At 36.1% G+C, this 18,678-nt stretch overlaps 1 protein-coding gene across 1 annotated transcript in view; it reads left to right on the top strand.

Annotated features, from left to right (window-relative positions):
* Positions 1–2,768: 2,768 nt before the first annotated feature.
* Positions 2,769–18,678, top strand: part of ENTHD1 (ENTH domain containing 1) — a 93,058-nt gene continuing 77,148 nt past the window's right edge. Inside the window, exons 1-2 of the mRNA XM_090275323.1 lie at positions 2,769–3,117; positions 15,893–16,135. Of these exons, the coding sequence (XP_090131449.1) occupies positions 2,769–3,117; positions 15,893–16,135 (592 nt within the window). The remainder of the gene's footprint in view (positions 3,118–15,892; positions 16,136–18,678) is intronic.

Consider the following 18,678-nt stretch of genomic DNA (forward strand, 5'->3'; position numbering starts at 1 on the left):
AAGAGGGAGAAGAACATTGATGTGCAATAGAAACATCACTCAGTTGCCTCTTGCATGCTCCTAACCCAGGGACCTGGCCTGGAACCAAGGCATTGTGCCATGACTGGGAACTGGCCACCCTTCAGTTTGTGGGATGATGCCCAACAGACTGAGCTGCACCAGTCAGGGCATGGATTATAGTTTCAAAATGTTACATTTATAATCCAAAGATGTAGAATCCATGCAGTTTTATCCCAAAGCAGAATTATTCAACCATTTGGCCATTCACCTAACACCTGTTTCTTGAGTACCTACTCTGTGCTAGGTACATGTTAATCAATAGGATTACACTGGTAAATAAGATGGTCAAGGTCCCTACTCTTAAGGAATAGTCTGGTGGTGGAGAAAGCCAAAGAGCAAATGACACATATGTATAGATCATGATAAGTCCATGAAGGAAATACACTAATTTTGTCTCCATCATGATAATAACCTCAAATTTTTGATGGTATGAGTAAACTGGGCATTTGCATGTAGCCAGGTGTCTAAAACACATAATAAACCAACATATAATTTACAACTACAATGAATTGAACTTATTAGTGTGAAAGCATATCAATAGTAGGATTGTGTCTTACATATTCTATATTCATGTCACAAAGCACCATATATTAGTAAATGATACTAACTCACTTACCCAGACTTTTTTCTTTTTGGTTTTTCTAATGGTTGAAATGTATTTAAATTTTTTTTGAAAATGTATTTAATTTTGGTAGGATGTCAACAATATCCGTTTTAAACTGTTCTATTGGATTGAAGGCTATTATTTAGTTTTCTGGGGCAGAAAATTCATTTAAGAAAACATTTTTTTAATTTAAAAATGCAGTTTGGAGAAAATAGAAAAACCTAAAAAATTAGGATTTTGTCCCTAACCAAACAAGAAAATAGTGGGTTTTAATGACTTGTTCAATTACAACAGGTTCTGATTCTAATAAGGTGTTTCTTTTAATAGACTTGTGAGAAAACAGATCAATGTTTGTTGCTAAGCCAATGTCACAGTGTATTTCTTCATTGAGTAAGCTTGATAGAGGGCGAAAAAAATACAAGAGAAAAAGAAAACCCTCATGACTGAAAATTTTAATAGCTTATTGAAACACACTATAAACCATTTTTTTTGCTGCAGTAGTGAGTCAGATAAGAATGCCTGTATTTGAAGTGCAAATGAGAAAATCAGAAAAATTTAAAAATAAGCAACTTCTTTTTTTCTTCCTAGGGTTGATGATAGTCTCTTTCTGAGAAATCTTAATTTAACTAACAGATTTTTCTGTCTTGCCTATTTGAGGATGCATTGTACTTTTACAAAAAAAAATTAGTTATCTTCTCTTATTTTTAAAAAGAAGACATGATAGTTCATTTAGGATGCTTTCGAAAATTTATGTCTTCCTAAATACACACACAGGGATTAATCAAGCCTGAGCTGGGAGCTGAAAAGGTCAAGGAAGAGGAACAAAACAAAACTAAAGATGAATACATTTGTTATGAATTTTAACCACTTTCTTTTGCATGTGTACAGTTTCTCTAGCAAAAACTGGTTGTAGATTGTGGAGGCTTCATTGGGTCTCGATGCTCACAGGGCTTGGAATCAATTGGTTGTACACTGTTTCGATGTTCATCAGAGTGAATCACTAGGGAAATTGCAGACTCACTGACTCACCTTAATGCAAAATAATGAAAAAGAATAAAGGGAATAGTTTCATATAAACTTGTGAATTCATCATTCGCAAGCATCATTTAAAGTTTTGGGCTGATAGCCCTTTTAAGTTTTCATGTATTTTTGCATCAGCCTACATGGGCCTTTCTTTGTGTACTTGTTTTGAGATCTGCGAGAAACATGCTGATCACTCCAGATTTTAGGAACATTCTTACACTCTTTGAATTATACTGTTGACTCTGTTTAGTTCTAAACTCAGACTCTCTTCTCTGAAGTTGAGTAAAGAAAGCAATATAACCTCTTCCTTGAACTTACTAGTTTTTCCAGGACTAAAATATTGGTTTAGGCTACCACGAGTCAGATGTGGAGTCCACTGAGGGGCAACTGCTTCTTAGTATTGGTGACCTTCTCCCCTTCTGATTAACAGGAAAGCAGACCATCATTAGATCTGATTCCAACATGTGTAGTTCTAAAAAAGGACATGACCATAGGGTTACCTGGTGACTCTAAGACTCAATTTTCACCATCTTAATTATTTTTAGAACTTAATGTTTTTATACACAACAAATCTTAAGCATGAGACGTCGGAGCCCAAGTTCCATTTTCTTATGCTAAGTTGTCCACTGTCTATGAAATGCTTTATAATGATTTTATTTCTGGTTAAAGAGGATGAGTGATATTTTCTGCAGGAAACTTTAGGGCTGGAAAGACCACTTATATTTCTCTAAAGTAAGTAAGCCAATCCCTTATGAGAAAATTTCCCATAGTGACCTTAGGAATATTTATCTAGTACCCTCAATTCTGGCTGATGTAAGTGAGGGGCTTATTTAGAAGATAAAGCTAGATTGTTCAGACTGACTTGGTGTTCTATGGACATTAAAAAAGTAATTAACTTAGATTTGTTTGTGTGTTTTTCTTTGCAGGAGAATGATGCCTTGTAAAGATGATGATTAATCATATGTGTTCGGGAGCGGCAGAAATGGGGATCAACTACCTACCTTGGGTTCTATAAACCAGTTACAGAAATTCCTATTCCATTGCTCACATCTCCTATCCCACTTTCAAACTTGTCTTACCTATGGCATTCAGGAGGCAAGTGAAAAACTTTGTGAAAAATTACTCAGATGCTGAAATAAAAGTCAGGGAAGCAACTTCTAATGATCCTTGGGGTCCTTCTAGTTCTCTGATGTTAGCCATCAGTGACCTGACTTTCAACACGGTTTCCCTCTCAGAGATTATGAATATGCTATGGCAGAGACTGGATGATCACGGGAAGAACTGGCGCCATGTGTATAAATCCCTCATGCTAATGGATTATCTCATCAAGAATGGATCAAAGGAACTTATTCAGCTTTGCAGAGAGGGGTTCTGTAACCTTCAAATGCTAAAAGATTTTCAACACATAGATGAAGCTGGAAAAGACCAAGGTAACAGTTAAAGAGGTTTATACAGTGTGCCAATAACGATTAGGAGTTTGAGAGTGAATCATTTTAAACCAGGAGTTTGGGAAAAGTTGGTCTTAAACATATTAGCTACCTTTCCTCTGGGATAGCTAAGGTTTCCAGCTTAATCCTTTGTGTTCACTCTTGAGAGCCTTAGAGAGCAATTTTTTTTTTCAAAAGGATATGTAAAATCAGCACTTAGGTTCATGATAAATTGATACCTCATAGGAGATAAGCCCAGCGAATAAAACAGGAGGCATGGAAAATTGTTAGAATAATGTCTCTCTAATTCACACTTATAATTCTATTGGAATGCAGTCATAAATATAAGGAAGTGTTTCCAAAGACTATGGAATCTTCAAGGACTAGCTAGATTCGACTAGTTTTATGAATACAAAAAATTAGGTCATAAAATAATTTTGTTGGGACTGGAGGAGGAGGTGAAGTAGGGGAGGGGTGTATAGAATACTGAACTGAGATGACTCAGTAGGGCCTGATTTTCTACAATGGTAAAAGAATCAGCACTTCCCATCCAATGTAAAATTATCATTTGTGTTTAAAGTGAATAGCCTTATGTATGAATCATGAGAAAAGGATAAAATTCAGTGCAGTGTCTGTGTTAAGTATACATTTTTAACATAGACTTATTTTTTAGAGCAGTTTTAGGTTTACAGAAAAATTATGCAGAGTACAGAGTTCTTACATACCCTTCCCTACCCTCACAGGGTTTCTCCTATTAAACATCTTGCATTAGTGTGGTACATTTATTAAAATTGATGAACCAATATTGATACATGATCATTAACTAAAGTCCTTAGTTTACATCAAGGTTCATTCTGTTTTTAGGTTTCTGAGGATTTGAAAATGCATAATGTTATGTATCTACCATTCCATTATCATACAGAATAGTTTCACCCCTTGGAAAGTGCCCTGTGCTCCACCTTTTCATCCCCTGCCCCTTCCTCCAGGCCTTGACAACCACTGATCTTTTTACTGTCTCTATAGTTTTTGCCTTTTCCGGAATGTCATATAGTTGGAATCATATGGTATGTAGCTTTTTCAGACTGGTTTCTTCCACTTAGAAATATGCATTTAAGATTCTTCATGTCTTTTTATAGCTTGAGAGACCTCATTTCTCCTTTTTTCCCTTCACTTTTTAAAAAGAAGCTTTATTGAGCTACGTCATGTACAGTACCATATAATTCACCCATTTAAAGTGTACAATTCTATGGCTTTTGAATACTATTAATTTTTAAAATGTAATATATATATATATAATCTAAAATTTACCATTTTAAATGTACAATTCAGGGACATTAATTACATGTGCAATGCTGCATAACCATCTCCGCTATTTCTAAAACTTTTTTTTAATCCAAAAAGAAACTCTGTAACCATTAAGCATAACTCCCCTGCTAACTCTAATCTACTGTATCTGTATATAAATTTTCCTATTCTGGGTATACCTCATATAAGTGTAATCATACAGTATTTTTCCTTTTTATGTCTGGCTTATTTCACTTAATATAATATCCTCAAAGTTCATCCATGTTGTAAGATGTAGCAGAATTTTATTCCTTTTTTATAGCTGAATAATACTCCAGTGTATGTACATACCACATTTTAAAAATTCATTTGCTGATGGATTCTTAGGTTGTGTCTACCTTTTGGCTGTCCTGAATACTTCAATGAACATTAGCATTCAAGTATCAGTTTGAATCCTGGCTTGCAATTCTTTTCGGTGTATACTTAGGAATGGAATTGCTGAATCATATGGTAATTCAATGTTTTAGCTTTTTGAAGAACTGCTAAACTGTTTTCCTCAGCAGCTGCACCGTTTTACATTTTCACCAGCAATGTAAGATGGTTCCTATTTCTCCATATTCTTGCCAACACTTGTAATTGATCATCACTTTTATTATAATCATCCTGCTCAGTGGGTGTGAAATAGTATCTCATTGTTGAGCATCTTTTCTTTTTTTCCTTTCTTTCTTTTTTTTTTTTTTTGGTTATTTATATCTTTGGATTAATGTCTATTCGAATCCTTTGTCCACTTTTAACTAGGTTGTTGTTTTTTATTGTTGACTTTTAAGAGTTCTTTACATATTCTGGATACAAGATCCCTTTCAGGTGATTGGCAAATATCTTCCCTCATTCTCTAGGTTGTCTTTTTATTTTCTTGATTAAATTTTGATGAACTCTAGTTTATCCATTTTTCCTTTGATTGCTTGTGCTTTACATATCATATATAAGAAATCATTGCCTAATCTAAGGTCACAAAGATTTATTTCTATGTTTTCTTATGAGAGTTTTGTCATTTTAGTTGCTCCATTTAGATCTTAGATTCATTTTGAATTCATTTTTATATATGGTGTGAGGTAAAGACCCAGCCTTATTCTTTTGCATGTGGATATCCAGTTGTCCCATTACTATTTGTTGAAAAGACTATTCTTTCCCCATTGAATTATATTGGCACCCTTATGAAAATCAATTGATCATAGATGTATGGGTTTGTTTCTGTACACTCAGTTCTGTTCCATTTATCTATATGGCTCTCATTACGCCAGTGCCACATTGTGTTGATTAGTGGAGCTTTGCAGTAAGTTTTGAAATAAAGGAGTGTGAGTCCTCCAGCTTTGTTCTTTTTTCAATATTATTTTGGCTATTCTGGGTCCCTTGCATTTCCATATCAAGTTTAGCATCAGCTTGCCAATATCTACAAAAAAGATAGTTGGAATTTTGGTTGAGATTGCATTGAATCTGCAGATCAATTTTGGAAATATTGCCATCTTAACAATATAAATTCCTCCAATCCATGAACACAGATGGCTTTCCTTTTATTTAGGTCTTCTTTCATTTCTTTTATAAATGTCTGTGGTTTTAAGTATACAAGTCTTATACTTCTTTTGTTAAATTAAGTGTTTTATTCTCTTTGATGAAATTATTTTCTTAATTTAATTTTCAGATTGTTTATTGCTAATGAATAGAAATACAACTGATCAACTGATTTTTGTATATTCATCTTGTATTCTACCACTTTGATGAACTCATTTATCACCTGCAATTGTTTGTTTGTTTTGGGAGATTCCTTAGAATTTCCTACATATAAGATCGTATCATCTACAAATAAAAATAGTTTCATTTCTTCCTTTCCAATCTGGATGCCTCTTATTTCTTTTTCTTTCTTATTTTCCCTGGCTGAAACCTCTTGTACAATGTTGAATAGAAGCAGTGAGAGCAGACATCCTTGTCTTGTTTCTGATATTAAGAGAAAAACTTTCAGTCTTTCACCATTAAGTATGATGTTAGGTGTGGGTTTTTCATAGATGCTCTTTATTAGGTTGAAAAGTTTTCTTCTATTCCTAGTTTGTTGAATGTTGTTTTTTAAATTAGGAGGGGTGTTGACTTTTTTCAAATACTTTTCCTGTATCTATTCAGATGAGTATGTGTTTTCCCCCTTTATTCTATTAATATTATATTTTACATTGATTGCTTTTCATATGTGAAAATTCCATTCCTAGCATAAATCCCACTTGGTCATGCTGTATAGCCTCTCTATTTTTTTTTTTTTTTTTTTTTTTTTTTTTTTTTTTTTACTGTTTATTTTAGATCAGATTTGAGGCTTAATGATGAAATTTGAGAAAATCATCTTGGGTTTTGATCATGCCATGCTTCTTAATCCAGAAATTGTAAAGGCATCAATTGACATAAGGATTAAATTTTTAAAAATTAAAATACTTATTTAAGTTTTGTTTTACCAAGAGTTGGTTTTTAAAAGGCATAGTTTTTGGATAGTGAATGCAATATAATCATCCTTGTATCTAACAGAACAACTACTTTATCACTGTACTAAACTCTATGATGATTATTTTTAGTGGAAAAGAGAAGATCAGCCCCTGGTCTAAACAGCTTAGGAGCTATTTGAGTAGAAAAAACAGAAAAACATGCAGTTATAAATATATAGACAAACCTATTTATGCATTTATACCTTTTATATGTACAAGGTGTGGTATACAGTATATGGATATATTTAATCCACTGTCATAAATGTCTTTCAGTTGAGCTTAGGATCAAAGGAGTGAGCATGAGTACATTACGTTGGACTTAGTAAATACTCCTGATGATTTGTTAGCACAAAGAGAGCAAGAAAAATGCAAGTTAGAGCTGGATTGTTAACAGAAACATAGCATATTCATTTGTTGATTATGGAAGATACATTAGTTATTGATAACATTGGTGTACATTCATTAATTTAATAAATATTAATTAAAAAATTATTCCATTGGGGGAGATACTACTTATTTCATCTTTATCTTTTACACATTTCTCTTTTGTGCTTGTTTCCTAATGAATGTAACATATTAAAATAGTAGCTCTAGGCATTATTTAATTTATACATAAATGAATGTGTATATATTGGGGTGGACACATGCACAAATGTTTGTTACTGAGGTGTGTGCAGTCAAAATAGTTTGGAAACCACTGGTTCTCGGGATTAAGTCAAGCCCCTTAGTGTGTTCCCAGTGTGCCTTTCTACTTTTTGTAAAATATATGATCGTTTATTTTTCAATTATAATTGACATACAATATTATATTTCAAGTGATTAGACATTTATAAAACTTATGAAGTGATCACTCTGATAAATCTAGTGCCCATCTGACAGCATACATAACTATTACAGTGTTAGTTTCTATATTCTCTGTGCTGCACTTTACATCCCCGCCACTATTCTGTAACTACCAATTTATACTTCTTAATTCCTTCACCTTTTTCACCCATCCCTCCCAGCCCCCCACCCATTTGGCAACCCTCAAAATGTTCTCTATCTATAAGTCTGTTTCTGGTCTGCTTATTCATTTATTTTGTTTTTTAGATTCCATATCTAAGTGAAATTATATGACATTTGTCTTTTTCTGTCTCACTTACCCTGTAGGTCCATCCATATTGTTGGAGATGGCAAGATTTCATTCTTTTTTATGGCTGAGTCATATTTCAACATATATATTCACCACTTCTTTATCCATTAACTAGTTGACAGACCCTTGAGTTGCTTCCATATCTTTGCTATCACAGGTAATGCTGCAATGAACATATGGATGCATATGTCTTTTTGATTTAGTGTTTGGGTTTCTTCAGATAAATACCTAGAAGTAGAATTGCTAGGCACTTCATTGTTTCTTGTTATAGCCTTTGTTTTAAAGTCTATTTTGTCTGATACAAGTATTGCTACCCCAGACTTTTTTGTTTTGTTTTGTTTCCATTTTCATGAATATCTTGTTCCATCCCTTTACTTTCAGTCTGTGTGTCTCTTTTGATCTGAAGTGAGTCTCTTATAGATAGCATATGCAAGGCTTTTGTTTTGTTATCCATTCATCTACCATATGTCCTTTGATTGGAGCATTTAATCCACTTGCATTAAAAGCAATTGTTGGTGGATGTGTACTTATTGCCATTTTATTGTCCACATTTTTAATCTTTTTATCTTTTCCTTCTTAAAGAAGACCCTTTAATGTTTCTTGTAATACTGGTTTGGTGGTAATGAACTGCTTTAGCTTTTTCTTGTCTGGGAAGCTCTTTATTTGTTTTTTGATTCTAAATGATAGCTTTGCTGGGTAATCTTCATTTTAGATCCTTGATTTTCATCACTTTGGATGTTTCGTGCCAAACCTGCTGGCCTGCAAAATTTCTGTTAAGAAATAAGCTAACAGTCTTATAGGAGCTCCCTTGTAGATAACTAACTGCTTTTCTCTTGCTGCTTTTAAGATTCTCTTTGTCTTTCATCTTTGGCATTTTAATTATGATGTGTCTTAGTGTGGTCCTCTTTGGGTTCATCTTGTTTGGGACTCTCTGCACTTCCTGGACTTGTATGTCTATTTCCTTCACCAGGCAAGGAAAGTTTTCTGTCATTATTTTTGAAAATGGTTTTTTTAATTGAATTAATTGGGTGACATTAGTTAATAAAATCATACAAGTTTCAGATGAGCAAAGGACCTGAATAGACACTTCTCCAAAGAGGACATACAGATGGCCAGTAGGCATATGAAAATGTCACTAATCATCAGAGTAGTGCAAATTAAAACTACAATGAGATATCACCTCACACCTGTCAGAATGGCTGTCATCAATAAATCAACAAACGAGTGTTGGTGAGGATGTGGAGAAAAGAGAACCCTCATGTACTGTTGGTGGGAATGCAGATTGGTGCAGCCACTGTGGAAAGCAGTATGGAGTTACCTCAAAAAATTAAAAATGGAACTGCCTTATGACCCAGTGATTCCACTTCTGGGAATATATTAGAAGAAACCCAAAACACTAATTTGAAAAAATTTATACATCCCTATATTTGCCAAAGTTAAGAGGTACAGGTGGAAATATAATTGACAGAGACTCTGGAGGACATAAGACATTTATTTTTATTTACACTAGTTTATAAATTATTAAAATCTTTTTTTTTTTTTGAGGAAGAGGTTGTTTATTGAGTTCAGGTTCTTGTAGAAGGGGAGAAAACACCAGGTACTTGGGTCCTGAAAGGGTTTAAAGTGAAAATAACAGAGAAAAGGGATTTTCCTTTTGAAGGTGGCTGTAATGAATTGACTAGAGCCAAGATATCGAAAAAGAGTTAAGTTAAAAAAAAGAAAATATTTTAAATGTAAAAAAATTACTTTAGATGTTGGTTAGCCATATTAAGTCTCTAAAAGCCAAATAATTAAAATTTGGGGGTATAACTTCCTGTACAGAAGGGACTGCATGTGGGGTGGGATCAGGCAGTTCCTAGGCAGGTTGATGTAGAGGCTCAGCACCCTGGGGGAAAATCTAGCTTCAAAGTGCATTAGACCTAAGTTTTTTCTACAGCTGTCAGAGCACTCGCCAGAATTCTCTAACCATAGAGCCCATCTAATAGATGGTGGTGGGTTAATTAAGCAATATAGGTGTGCTCACAGAGAGGTGGGCTAAATAACAACACAAGGCCGCTACATGCATTTATAGCTTATGTAAACAAATGTGATTTCCTGTGACGGACATTTGTATAGCCTTGATGAACAAATGAATTTCTTCTAACAGACTTTCATTATAGGCTTTGAGCCATAAGCCTGTTCTGTTTTTGTTAAAAGTTACATTATTGTGAGTTTAAACAAAACAGTTAAATATTTTGGATCACCTTTTGCTCCTTTACAACAAACATAGTCATATTGATATTCATAGCAAGAAGCAAATCATGACTTTTTAAAACTTAAACGTGCCTGCCCGCCGGCCTTCCCACAGTGCTCTTTATTTATTGTCCTCACAGGGACCACAGAGCACAGCAAACAAAAAGGGGAGAGTACCTAGTTTAGCACGTCAATGCTGTCTCAACAGAATCATTCTCTCCTCAAGGGTCTCATCCAAGGAAATAATAAAGTCAATGAAATTAAAGTCTATACTTTGTTATTTTTAAAGAGCCAAGCTCTACTTTCTACTTATTAACCTTATGACTTTGGGAGTATCTTACTCCTTATAAACTTACTTTTTTCATCTGTAAAATGGGCTTCATAAACTCTGGTTGTTATGAAGATTAGAGATAATGTCTGAAGTCAGGCAGTTAGTAAGGCAGCAGCCAATGTTAGCTAATATCATTAGTCCTTGACATGTTTTTACTTTTATTATTCTTATTTCCTGCAAGATATATTCATGTTGAATAAAGCTCAGTGCAAATGTTCACTAGCACAGTCTTTTCTACTGTCTCTGCAGTTCAGCAGTTTCTGCCCACACGTTAACGCCACGCCCACGCGTCCACTGCAGCGCACATAATTTACTAACGCGGGGGCCCTCTTCCCTGCACTATGGGTGTTTGGAGGGCTGAGGTTACTTTATCTGTACCTCTGTTTCTTCTCTTGGTTTGGTGGAAGCATCAAGTAAATGTTTGCTGACCGAATGGCTGGTGGGCTCTTTCAGGCCCGAAGAGTCTCTTTATCCTAACTGTTCTTCTGTTTCTCTGTACTGTTTCTAGGTATAGATTTGTTTAGCCTGCTTGGTCTTTGGAGATCACTTTTGATGTGGAGATTCATGCCTTTTGTATAAAATTCCCAGCTCTTGCTTCTCTGAATAATGCTTTTTTTTTTTTTGCAATTACCTTAATTATCTTCTTTGAAACTTCTTTCTGAGTGAATATTGGGACCTTGCAATCTTGCAATCTGTCCTTTATTACTTTTAGTTAATCTTCTTAATCTTGTTGCCTCTCTGTGCTCTATTTTGAAAGAATTTATTAGTACTATTCTTCAATTACCAATTCTCTCTTTGTTAGATTCTGAAGTTTATCTTGGATATTGAGGGTTTTTTCTTTTTAATCCTGGTGACGATAGTTTTCATTTCTAGGGTTTTTAGTGGTCTCTTTTCATACCCATCTGTTCTTATTTAATTTCTGCCTATTTTTTTAAGCCTCACCCAAGAATATATTCATTGATTTGAGAGAGAGAGAGAGAGAGAGAGTGAGAGAGAGGGAGAGATGGCAGCCCAAGTGTCCATCAGTAGATGAATTGATAAAACAACTATGGGACATTTACACAATGGGATACTACTTGGCCATAAAAAAAAGAAGAAGAAAATTTTACCCTTTCCAACAGTATGGATGGACCTGGAGAACATTATGCTAAGTGAAATAAGCCAGTCAGAGAAAGGCAAATACCATATGATTTCACCGATATGTGTGGAATCTAATGCACAAACTGAATTAACAAGGAAAATGGGGACAGACTCATAGATGGAGAGCAGGATGACTTCTTGGGGGAGGAGGGGAATTAAGCAAAAAGGAAAAAGGACTCATGGACATGGACAATGGTGTGCTGATTGCCAGGGGGCGAGGGTATAAGTGGACTGAATGGTAATGGAACAAAGTACAATAAAGATTAAAAAACAAACAAACATAGATTGGTTGCCTCCCATACACACCCCAACCACAGATCGAACCTGCAACCTAGTTATGTGCCCTGACTGGGGATCAAACCCGCAGTCTTTTGGTATATGAGATGAAGCTTCAACCAACTGAACCATCTAGCTAGGGCCTGACTACTTCTGTTTTATAATCTCATAATTTTGTTATGGATATGATGCCTGTGTTAATCTCTCTGTCATATTTATTTAAAAATCTGTGTTAAAATCCTATAAAAATATAGATTATTGATTTATAGGAGATCCTATAGAGTCCTATAGACTACTGATTTCATTCAGAGTGAATTTGTTTTGATTGCTCTTTTATTGGCTATTAGCCTTATATTTTTTAAAAATCTATTTTGAGTGAGATGTTATTCCCCAGCCACCCGTGTTCACTTTTCCTTTTTTGTGGATTTTTCAGTTCCTGCCACCCAGCTCCCTTAGAGTCTTCAATACAGCCCTTATGAAGGTAGCTCAGGGCTCATGCCTGTGATGATACCAGTGTGTGTGCCATGGATCCAGTCACTGAGCCAGCAGGTGGCTTAGTTTAGTTTCGAGCCTTAAGGCTGCATGTGTGTCCTCTTGCTTCTAGACCCACAGCTACAAATAAGTTATAGCCCAAGAAGCAATTAGTGGCTTTCTTTCCCCTTTTCTTCCCAGACCTCTCTAACAAACATGGATGACCCCTAACATCAAAGAGTGAGGCCAACACTGATTCTCTGACACCTGAGGAGATGAACTCCTGGTGTTAGAGCAAGAGCCTAGCTCACTGCCTTCTCATTTCTCATATTTCTGGCTCATGGAGATTGTTACCTTGTTTTTGAGACTGGCGATGTCTATTATTGCTGTGTATTTGGAGCAGAGCAGAGGAGTACTTTGAAACATGAATTCACTGTGCTTACTTGATGGGAGGTTTTCTGGAAAATAACTTAATCAGATATGTTTGGGATACTTCTCTCCCTCCCCACTCCCACCCCTGACGCACTGTGGAGGGTAGATTGGAAGGGAGGCTAAAAATAAGTAAATAATCTACTGTCGAACACCACAGGCAACAAACAATCAGGGAGATGCAGAGGAGAGAGTGGATTTAGAAGATATTTAGTATGTACAATCAATAGACATGGATTATTGAATTTAAAGAGGTGTATGTTCATAATTCTGGCTTAGAATGGAGGTAAAATTCACTGAGAAAGGAATATGGGGAGAAAAGTAGATTTTGGCAGGTCAGTGGGTCAGGAATAAAGAAAGGAATATTAAGCTGTTTTATAACCACTGTGTGAAGCCTAATACATATTTTAAAAGTTTGGCATGTATCTTTCATGTGGTGCATCTCAATGCCCAAGATCTTTGAATTTATCATGTTTCCAAATTTCTTTACTTGGTGTTCAGGTATGAATTTATATAATCTCCCTCCCTGTATTTGGGAAGTTTTTCTTCAGCGTATTCATTCATTTATTTAACAAATATTAAGAACCTCTTAAGCAAACAAGTGTAATTCTGGCCTTTATGGATGTCACACACTAGTGCAGGAAAAAGACACTCAAATAAGTAGGCAATTACAAACTGTGGAAGTACCGTGAAAAATAAGGGTAGCCCTGGCCAGTGTGGCTTAGTGAATTGGAATGTCATCCCATAAAACAAAAGGTTGCGAGTTCAGTTCCTGGTCAGGGCCCATGCCTGGGTTACGGGTTCGGTCCCCAGTCGAAGTGTATGAGAGAAGCAATGGATCTGTTTCTCTCTCACATCGATGTTTCTCACCCTCTTTCCCTCCCTCCCTTCTCCTCTCTCTAAAATCAACAGGCATGTCCGCAGGTGAGGGTAAAAACAGTAAGGGCAGGTGCTATGAGGGTGTGTGACAGCGGAGCCTGACCAAGTCTGTGGCCCCAAGGTCTGTGCTGAGCAAGTGGGAGGGAGCTGTCATCTCTCAGGAGAAGGCTCTCCTGAAGAAATGAAGTCTGAGCTGGTCCCTCCAGCAGGCACTTTCTTCTGGAGTATCCGCATAGCTGGCTTTTTCCTGCTGTTCAAGACTCAACTTGAATGGCAAGACATTTCTTGACCACACCCCAAATTAATATTTAGCACATCACTCTTCTTTATTTCCTGTAGAGCATTTATTTTTATCTGGAATTATCTTCTTTAGGGACCTTGTCTCTCTTTTTCTCACGTGTGCCCTCACTGTTTAGGACATTTCCTGAGACTTAGGTGTTCAAGAAATGATTAAATGGGAATAACCTTGGACGTTGATCTGTTGCATGTTTTTTCCTGTGATTAGCATGTACTCTTGGTCCTCTGTCTTGAGTTTGGGAGGACTCCTCAGCTGGCCTTCAGCTTGTTCACTTTTCTATCCCGTTGATCCTCCCCTCACACAACTGTGTCTTTCTAATGGGGGTTGCCAAGGGTAACATCCCATTCTCTGGCCATAGTGATAGGCATGTGACTTTCAAGCTGGGCCAATTGGAGTTATTCTCCTGGATTTTTCAAATTTGAAGGAAGGAAGAGGGAGATTTCTCAGGTGGCAGACTGTGAGGTGTGAACCTGGAGCTGTCTGTGGCCATAGCAAAATTCAGATTGAAGACGCCAGTCTACAGCAGGTGAAAGGCATTGCACAGAGAGGGGCAGAGATGGGAGCGGAGGAAAGAGTCCTTCCTGGCAGTTTTCCAGTCTCTGCTTCGTTTGAACCTGAGCCCAATTGCAAACCCTGGTTTTCCCGTGGCCTTTGCCTTAGCCAGTTAAAATTGAGTTTCATCACTTACAGCCAAAGATTCCTAATTAAAAACAGTATATAGCTTTATTTTTATTTTAACCGTCACTTCAACTAACAAGCTTCTTTCACCTTGATGTGTTGTATCCAATACCTTTGGATATTGACCTCTTGCATAGCTTAATTTTTTGTTTCAGAGAATCCGTATTTTCTCCTCTCTTTGTCTCTCCACACCACCCTCGCCCTCACCTTCTCTCCTCCCTCTCCCCCTTTCCCCTCTCCCCTCTTCTTTCTTTATCTCTTTCAGATACAAAGCATTGCTGCCCAATCCATTCTATTTCCAGCACTACTCTGATATAGTACTGTGCTTCTTTCCTTCTTTAAAAAACACATTGGTTAGAAGTGAAGTAGATATCATCGCATTTTTATTATTGTTGTTATTCAACCCATCCTTGGAGCAGGATTATTGGGTTTTCAGGCAGGAACCTGGGGCCCAGAGAGACCAGCTGGTTCAGAATCACACAGAAGATTAAGGAAAGCATCGTGGTTAGAATGCGGGTCTTAGCTGTGCCCTGGCCCTCTGTTTATGGCATCAAGTTGCTAGGAGTTTATGCCAAAGAAAAGCCAGTTGCCCTCCCTTTCTTGTCCTATCCAGTTGCATCCCTCTAAGGTAACATATTAATGATGCTGTGGATACATTTACCCATCCATCCATCCATCCATCCACTTCTTTCTTCTGTATACAAATACCGGTTTATAGTCCCCTTTGCTTTACAGATTTGAATCATGGTATGCATCTTACATCTTTAGCCATCTGTCGTGGTCATACATCTAGATCTAATTCATTCCTCTTCTTTGCCTATTTTGTTTGATTTATTGCAGGGTAAGTAGTGTTTTTAACAGTGTATTTAAAATGAAAAATGTAATGCTAGTGCATGATATAATTTAATCACATATTTATTTATTTCTTGAAATATAAGAAAGGGAATATATTTATTGTTAATTCTAATGAAACTTATGCATCCCTCTACATTTGCCTCAAGTTTTTTCACTTTGCTCACATATTCATTTTTTCTAATTTTCTTTTGAATAAAAATTAATTGTAGCCTTAATCAATATTTTTTTTCTAAGCAAATTCATTGTATTTTTAGGGTATTATATCCGGGAAAAGTCTAAGCAAGTCACAGCACTGCTGATGGATGAGAAATTGCTACGTAAGGAGAGGAAAGCAGCCTGTCGAACCAGACGGCGTCGCTCCTGCTCTGTGACATTTTCTAAAAGGTTACCTGGTACAGGTAACTCACCAACATCCTGGGCCTCTGACCCCACACCGGAAAGTCCTGCTTCAGAGAGGAGGCGCAAGCTTCTTGAGGTTGTAAGGCTACTTAAAAAACGTGCGTATAATGAACATTGGCCTGATAGGCAGTAGGTATTTAAGGACAACTAAAAAATACAAAACATAGTTTTTAGTACTAACATGTTAATATTACACTAGTTCTAATATCACTGTATTAGACATCATACTGTAGAGAACAAAGTTGAAGAATTCAGTAGAACATTTTATGGCTATTTTCTGAAGGTAATGATCTGGGATTTAAATAAAATGACTAAGCTTAGAAGGTATTAAAACAAGTGACTTCCCTACTTTGCATTCTGACTGACTTTTAAGATTTCAATTTTAACTGGAATGTGAAGGAGAACTGTTTCCAGAGACTAGGATCTGGGTATGTGTGCATTTGTGCCATTTGATCCTACAAATCAAGAAATTGACATTTTCTCAAATGTACCTCAAAACTCTAAAATTGCTCTAAAACTCTTTTAGGACAATGCCTTGTGTTACATAACCCCCTCCTTTGCCTAAAATGTTAATTCTGGACCGCTGAACTTTTTTAAAGAATAGATTTATTTATAATGTTATAATAGAAACCAGCAGGAAAATGAAACCTCTTCTACCAAATTTGTTAAAACATAAAGGACTGTCACTTTGCCCTGACTTCTCCAGTACAACCCTATTTTGATAAGCTGTGTATAAGGAGAGGATAGATTGAGGAAGCAGAAACATTAATGAAATGTGACTTAGATACCTGTCCCTTGAAAGGATCTAAACTTTGTGTCATAAAAGAGGGGCATAGTAGTAGCATATAGTTAGTTTCAAATATTTTCAGAGGTTTGCCTCTAGCTTCATGTAAGTCTATTCATCAAGATCCTGAAAGAAATGCAGGTATCCAAATGTTAAGTATGAAAATTTAAGAATGTTAATAGTGATACCAACACAAACTAATTCTACTAGAAATCTAGGAGTTCTCAAATGTTCGCTCAGTCTGTATTTGTGTGGACTGGGGAGATGGAAATACAGTAAAGAGGTGGCCATTGTAATGTAATAGTAAGTATGTACCACCAAAATGCTTCTGAAAGGTAATGGAACCTCTCTCTTTAGGGTACCCATTCCTTTGGAATAAATCTCCAAAAGACACATAGACCCATTCTGAAATTTTCTCATGGAAGCCTTGGATTCAAAGTGCCACTAAAAAGTAGTAACCAATTATGGCTCATCTGGAATTTCTTCAGCCGTTTTGCTACTTCTCTGTTACCTTCCTTGCTCCTCGCTTCTTCATGTCTTCTTTCTCTTCTTTTCTCTTTTATTATAAACATAATTTGTATTGAATTTATTGTCTGAAATTTGGATATCTAGCAGAAATTAGGAGCTGTAGCACTGAATAAAGCTCCTTTCATCATGGAGCAAATATTCTAGTGTCTGAGACAGATATTAAAGACACACAAACAAAGCAGATATAAAACTATATGTCAGATAGTGAAGTGACAATTCCTATTTTTTTTTAAAAGGAAAGCAATGTCAGGGGACAGGGAAGGACAGGAATGGCCTTATTTTGAGGTCAGATAATAAAGGGAGGCCTTTTGGAGTAGGTCAATATTTAAACAGAGACAGCAAAATAGGGACAGCAAATAGTCCCTACCATAGTGGGAAAAAATACAAATAAGAAATGAATTAATCATGGTAATATATGGTTGTCAGATTACATAGAATAGAGAATATAAATTTGAATATATAAGAAAATGTGAAGAGATAGTTGAGAGTACTCAGCACAGTTCATTAAGGACATAATGAACTGTATTTGGAAATTTCAATTTGATATAACTATCAACTAGGAACCATTGTAGGCCTTGGAGAACAGAAGGAATGTTTAGCTTAGTCACAGAACTTAGCTTTCTTATTACTGAAAACAGCTGTTGGTGGAAGATAATTTTTATTGCTTTGTGTAGAAATGAAGGAGAAACAAATTGGAGGGAAGATTGTAAGAGACAATTGTCTCAATCCAAGCATCCAAGACCTGCTCTAGGGTTATTGAAATAAGGGAATGGTAAAGTTTAAGACAGCATGTAGAGAGGAAATGGGGTAAGTAGGTGATGTACTGGAGAAGAGAGAGAGAAATTGAAAATGACTCTAACATTTGAGTTAGAGAAAATGGAGGCATGCGATGGTATCACACAGGTAAAATTCCATCAGAAAGAATGTAAAGACATCTCTAAAGTATTTAGTTATAATGAAATGTAAAATTGAATGCATTGCTAGAAATATGATTTCCAGGCTCCAGGAGTTAGAGCTGAAACAGCTGTGCCTAGCTTTTTTGCTGTAAGTTAGCAAGAGGAAAGAGATGCTTTAGAGAAGGTGTTATACACACATCGCTACCTCACCTTTTTCCTATTCCTGGATGTTTTCCCCAAGTTTTTAATTCTAGTAGATAGCTTGGGTGGTTTTGTTTAGATGATTTTGATGTGTGAAGGAAGAGATGAGCTAAAGGATAATTGCTACCTGATGACAAGACAGAAAAGTATATAAAGCACATTTATAACTCAGCTTTTCTGAGCTGTAAGCATCAGAGTTAGGTCCTCTCCTTAGAGGTAATAGTTATAGAGA

Source organism: Furipterus horrens, unplaced genomic scaffold (genome assembly GCF_987537825.1).
Source record: "Furipterus horrens unplaced genomic scaffold, mFurHor1.1.pri manual_scaffold_4, whole genome shotgun sequence".
Classification (NCBI taxonomy): domain Eukaryota; kingdom Metazoa; phylum Chordata; class Mammalia; order Chiroptera; family Furipteridae; genus Furipterus; species Furipterus horrens.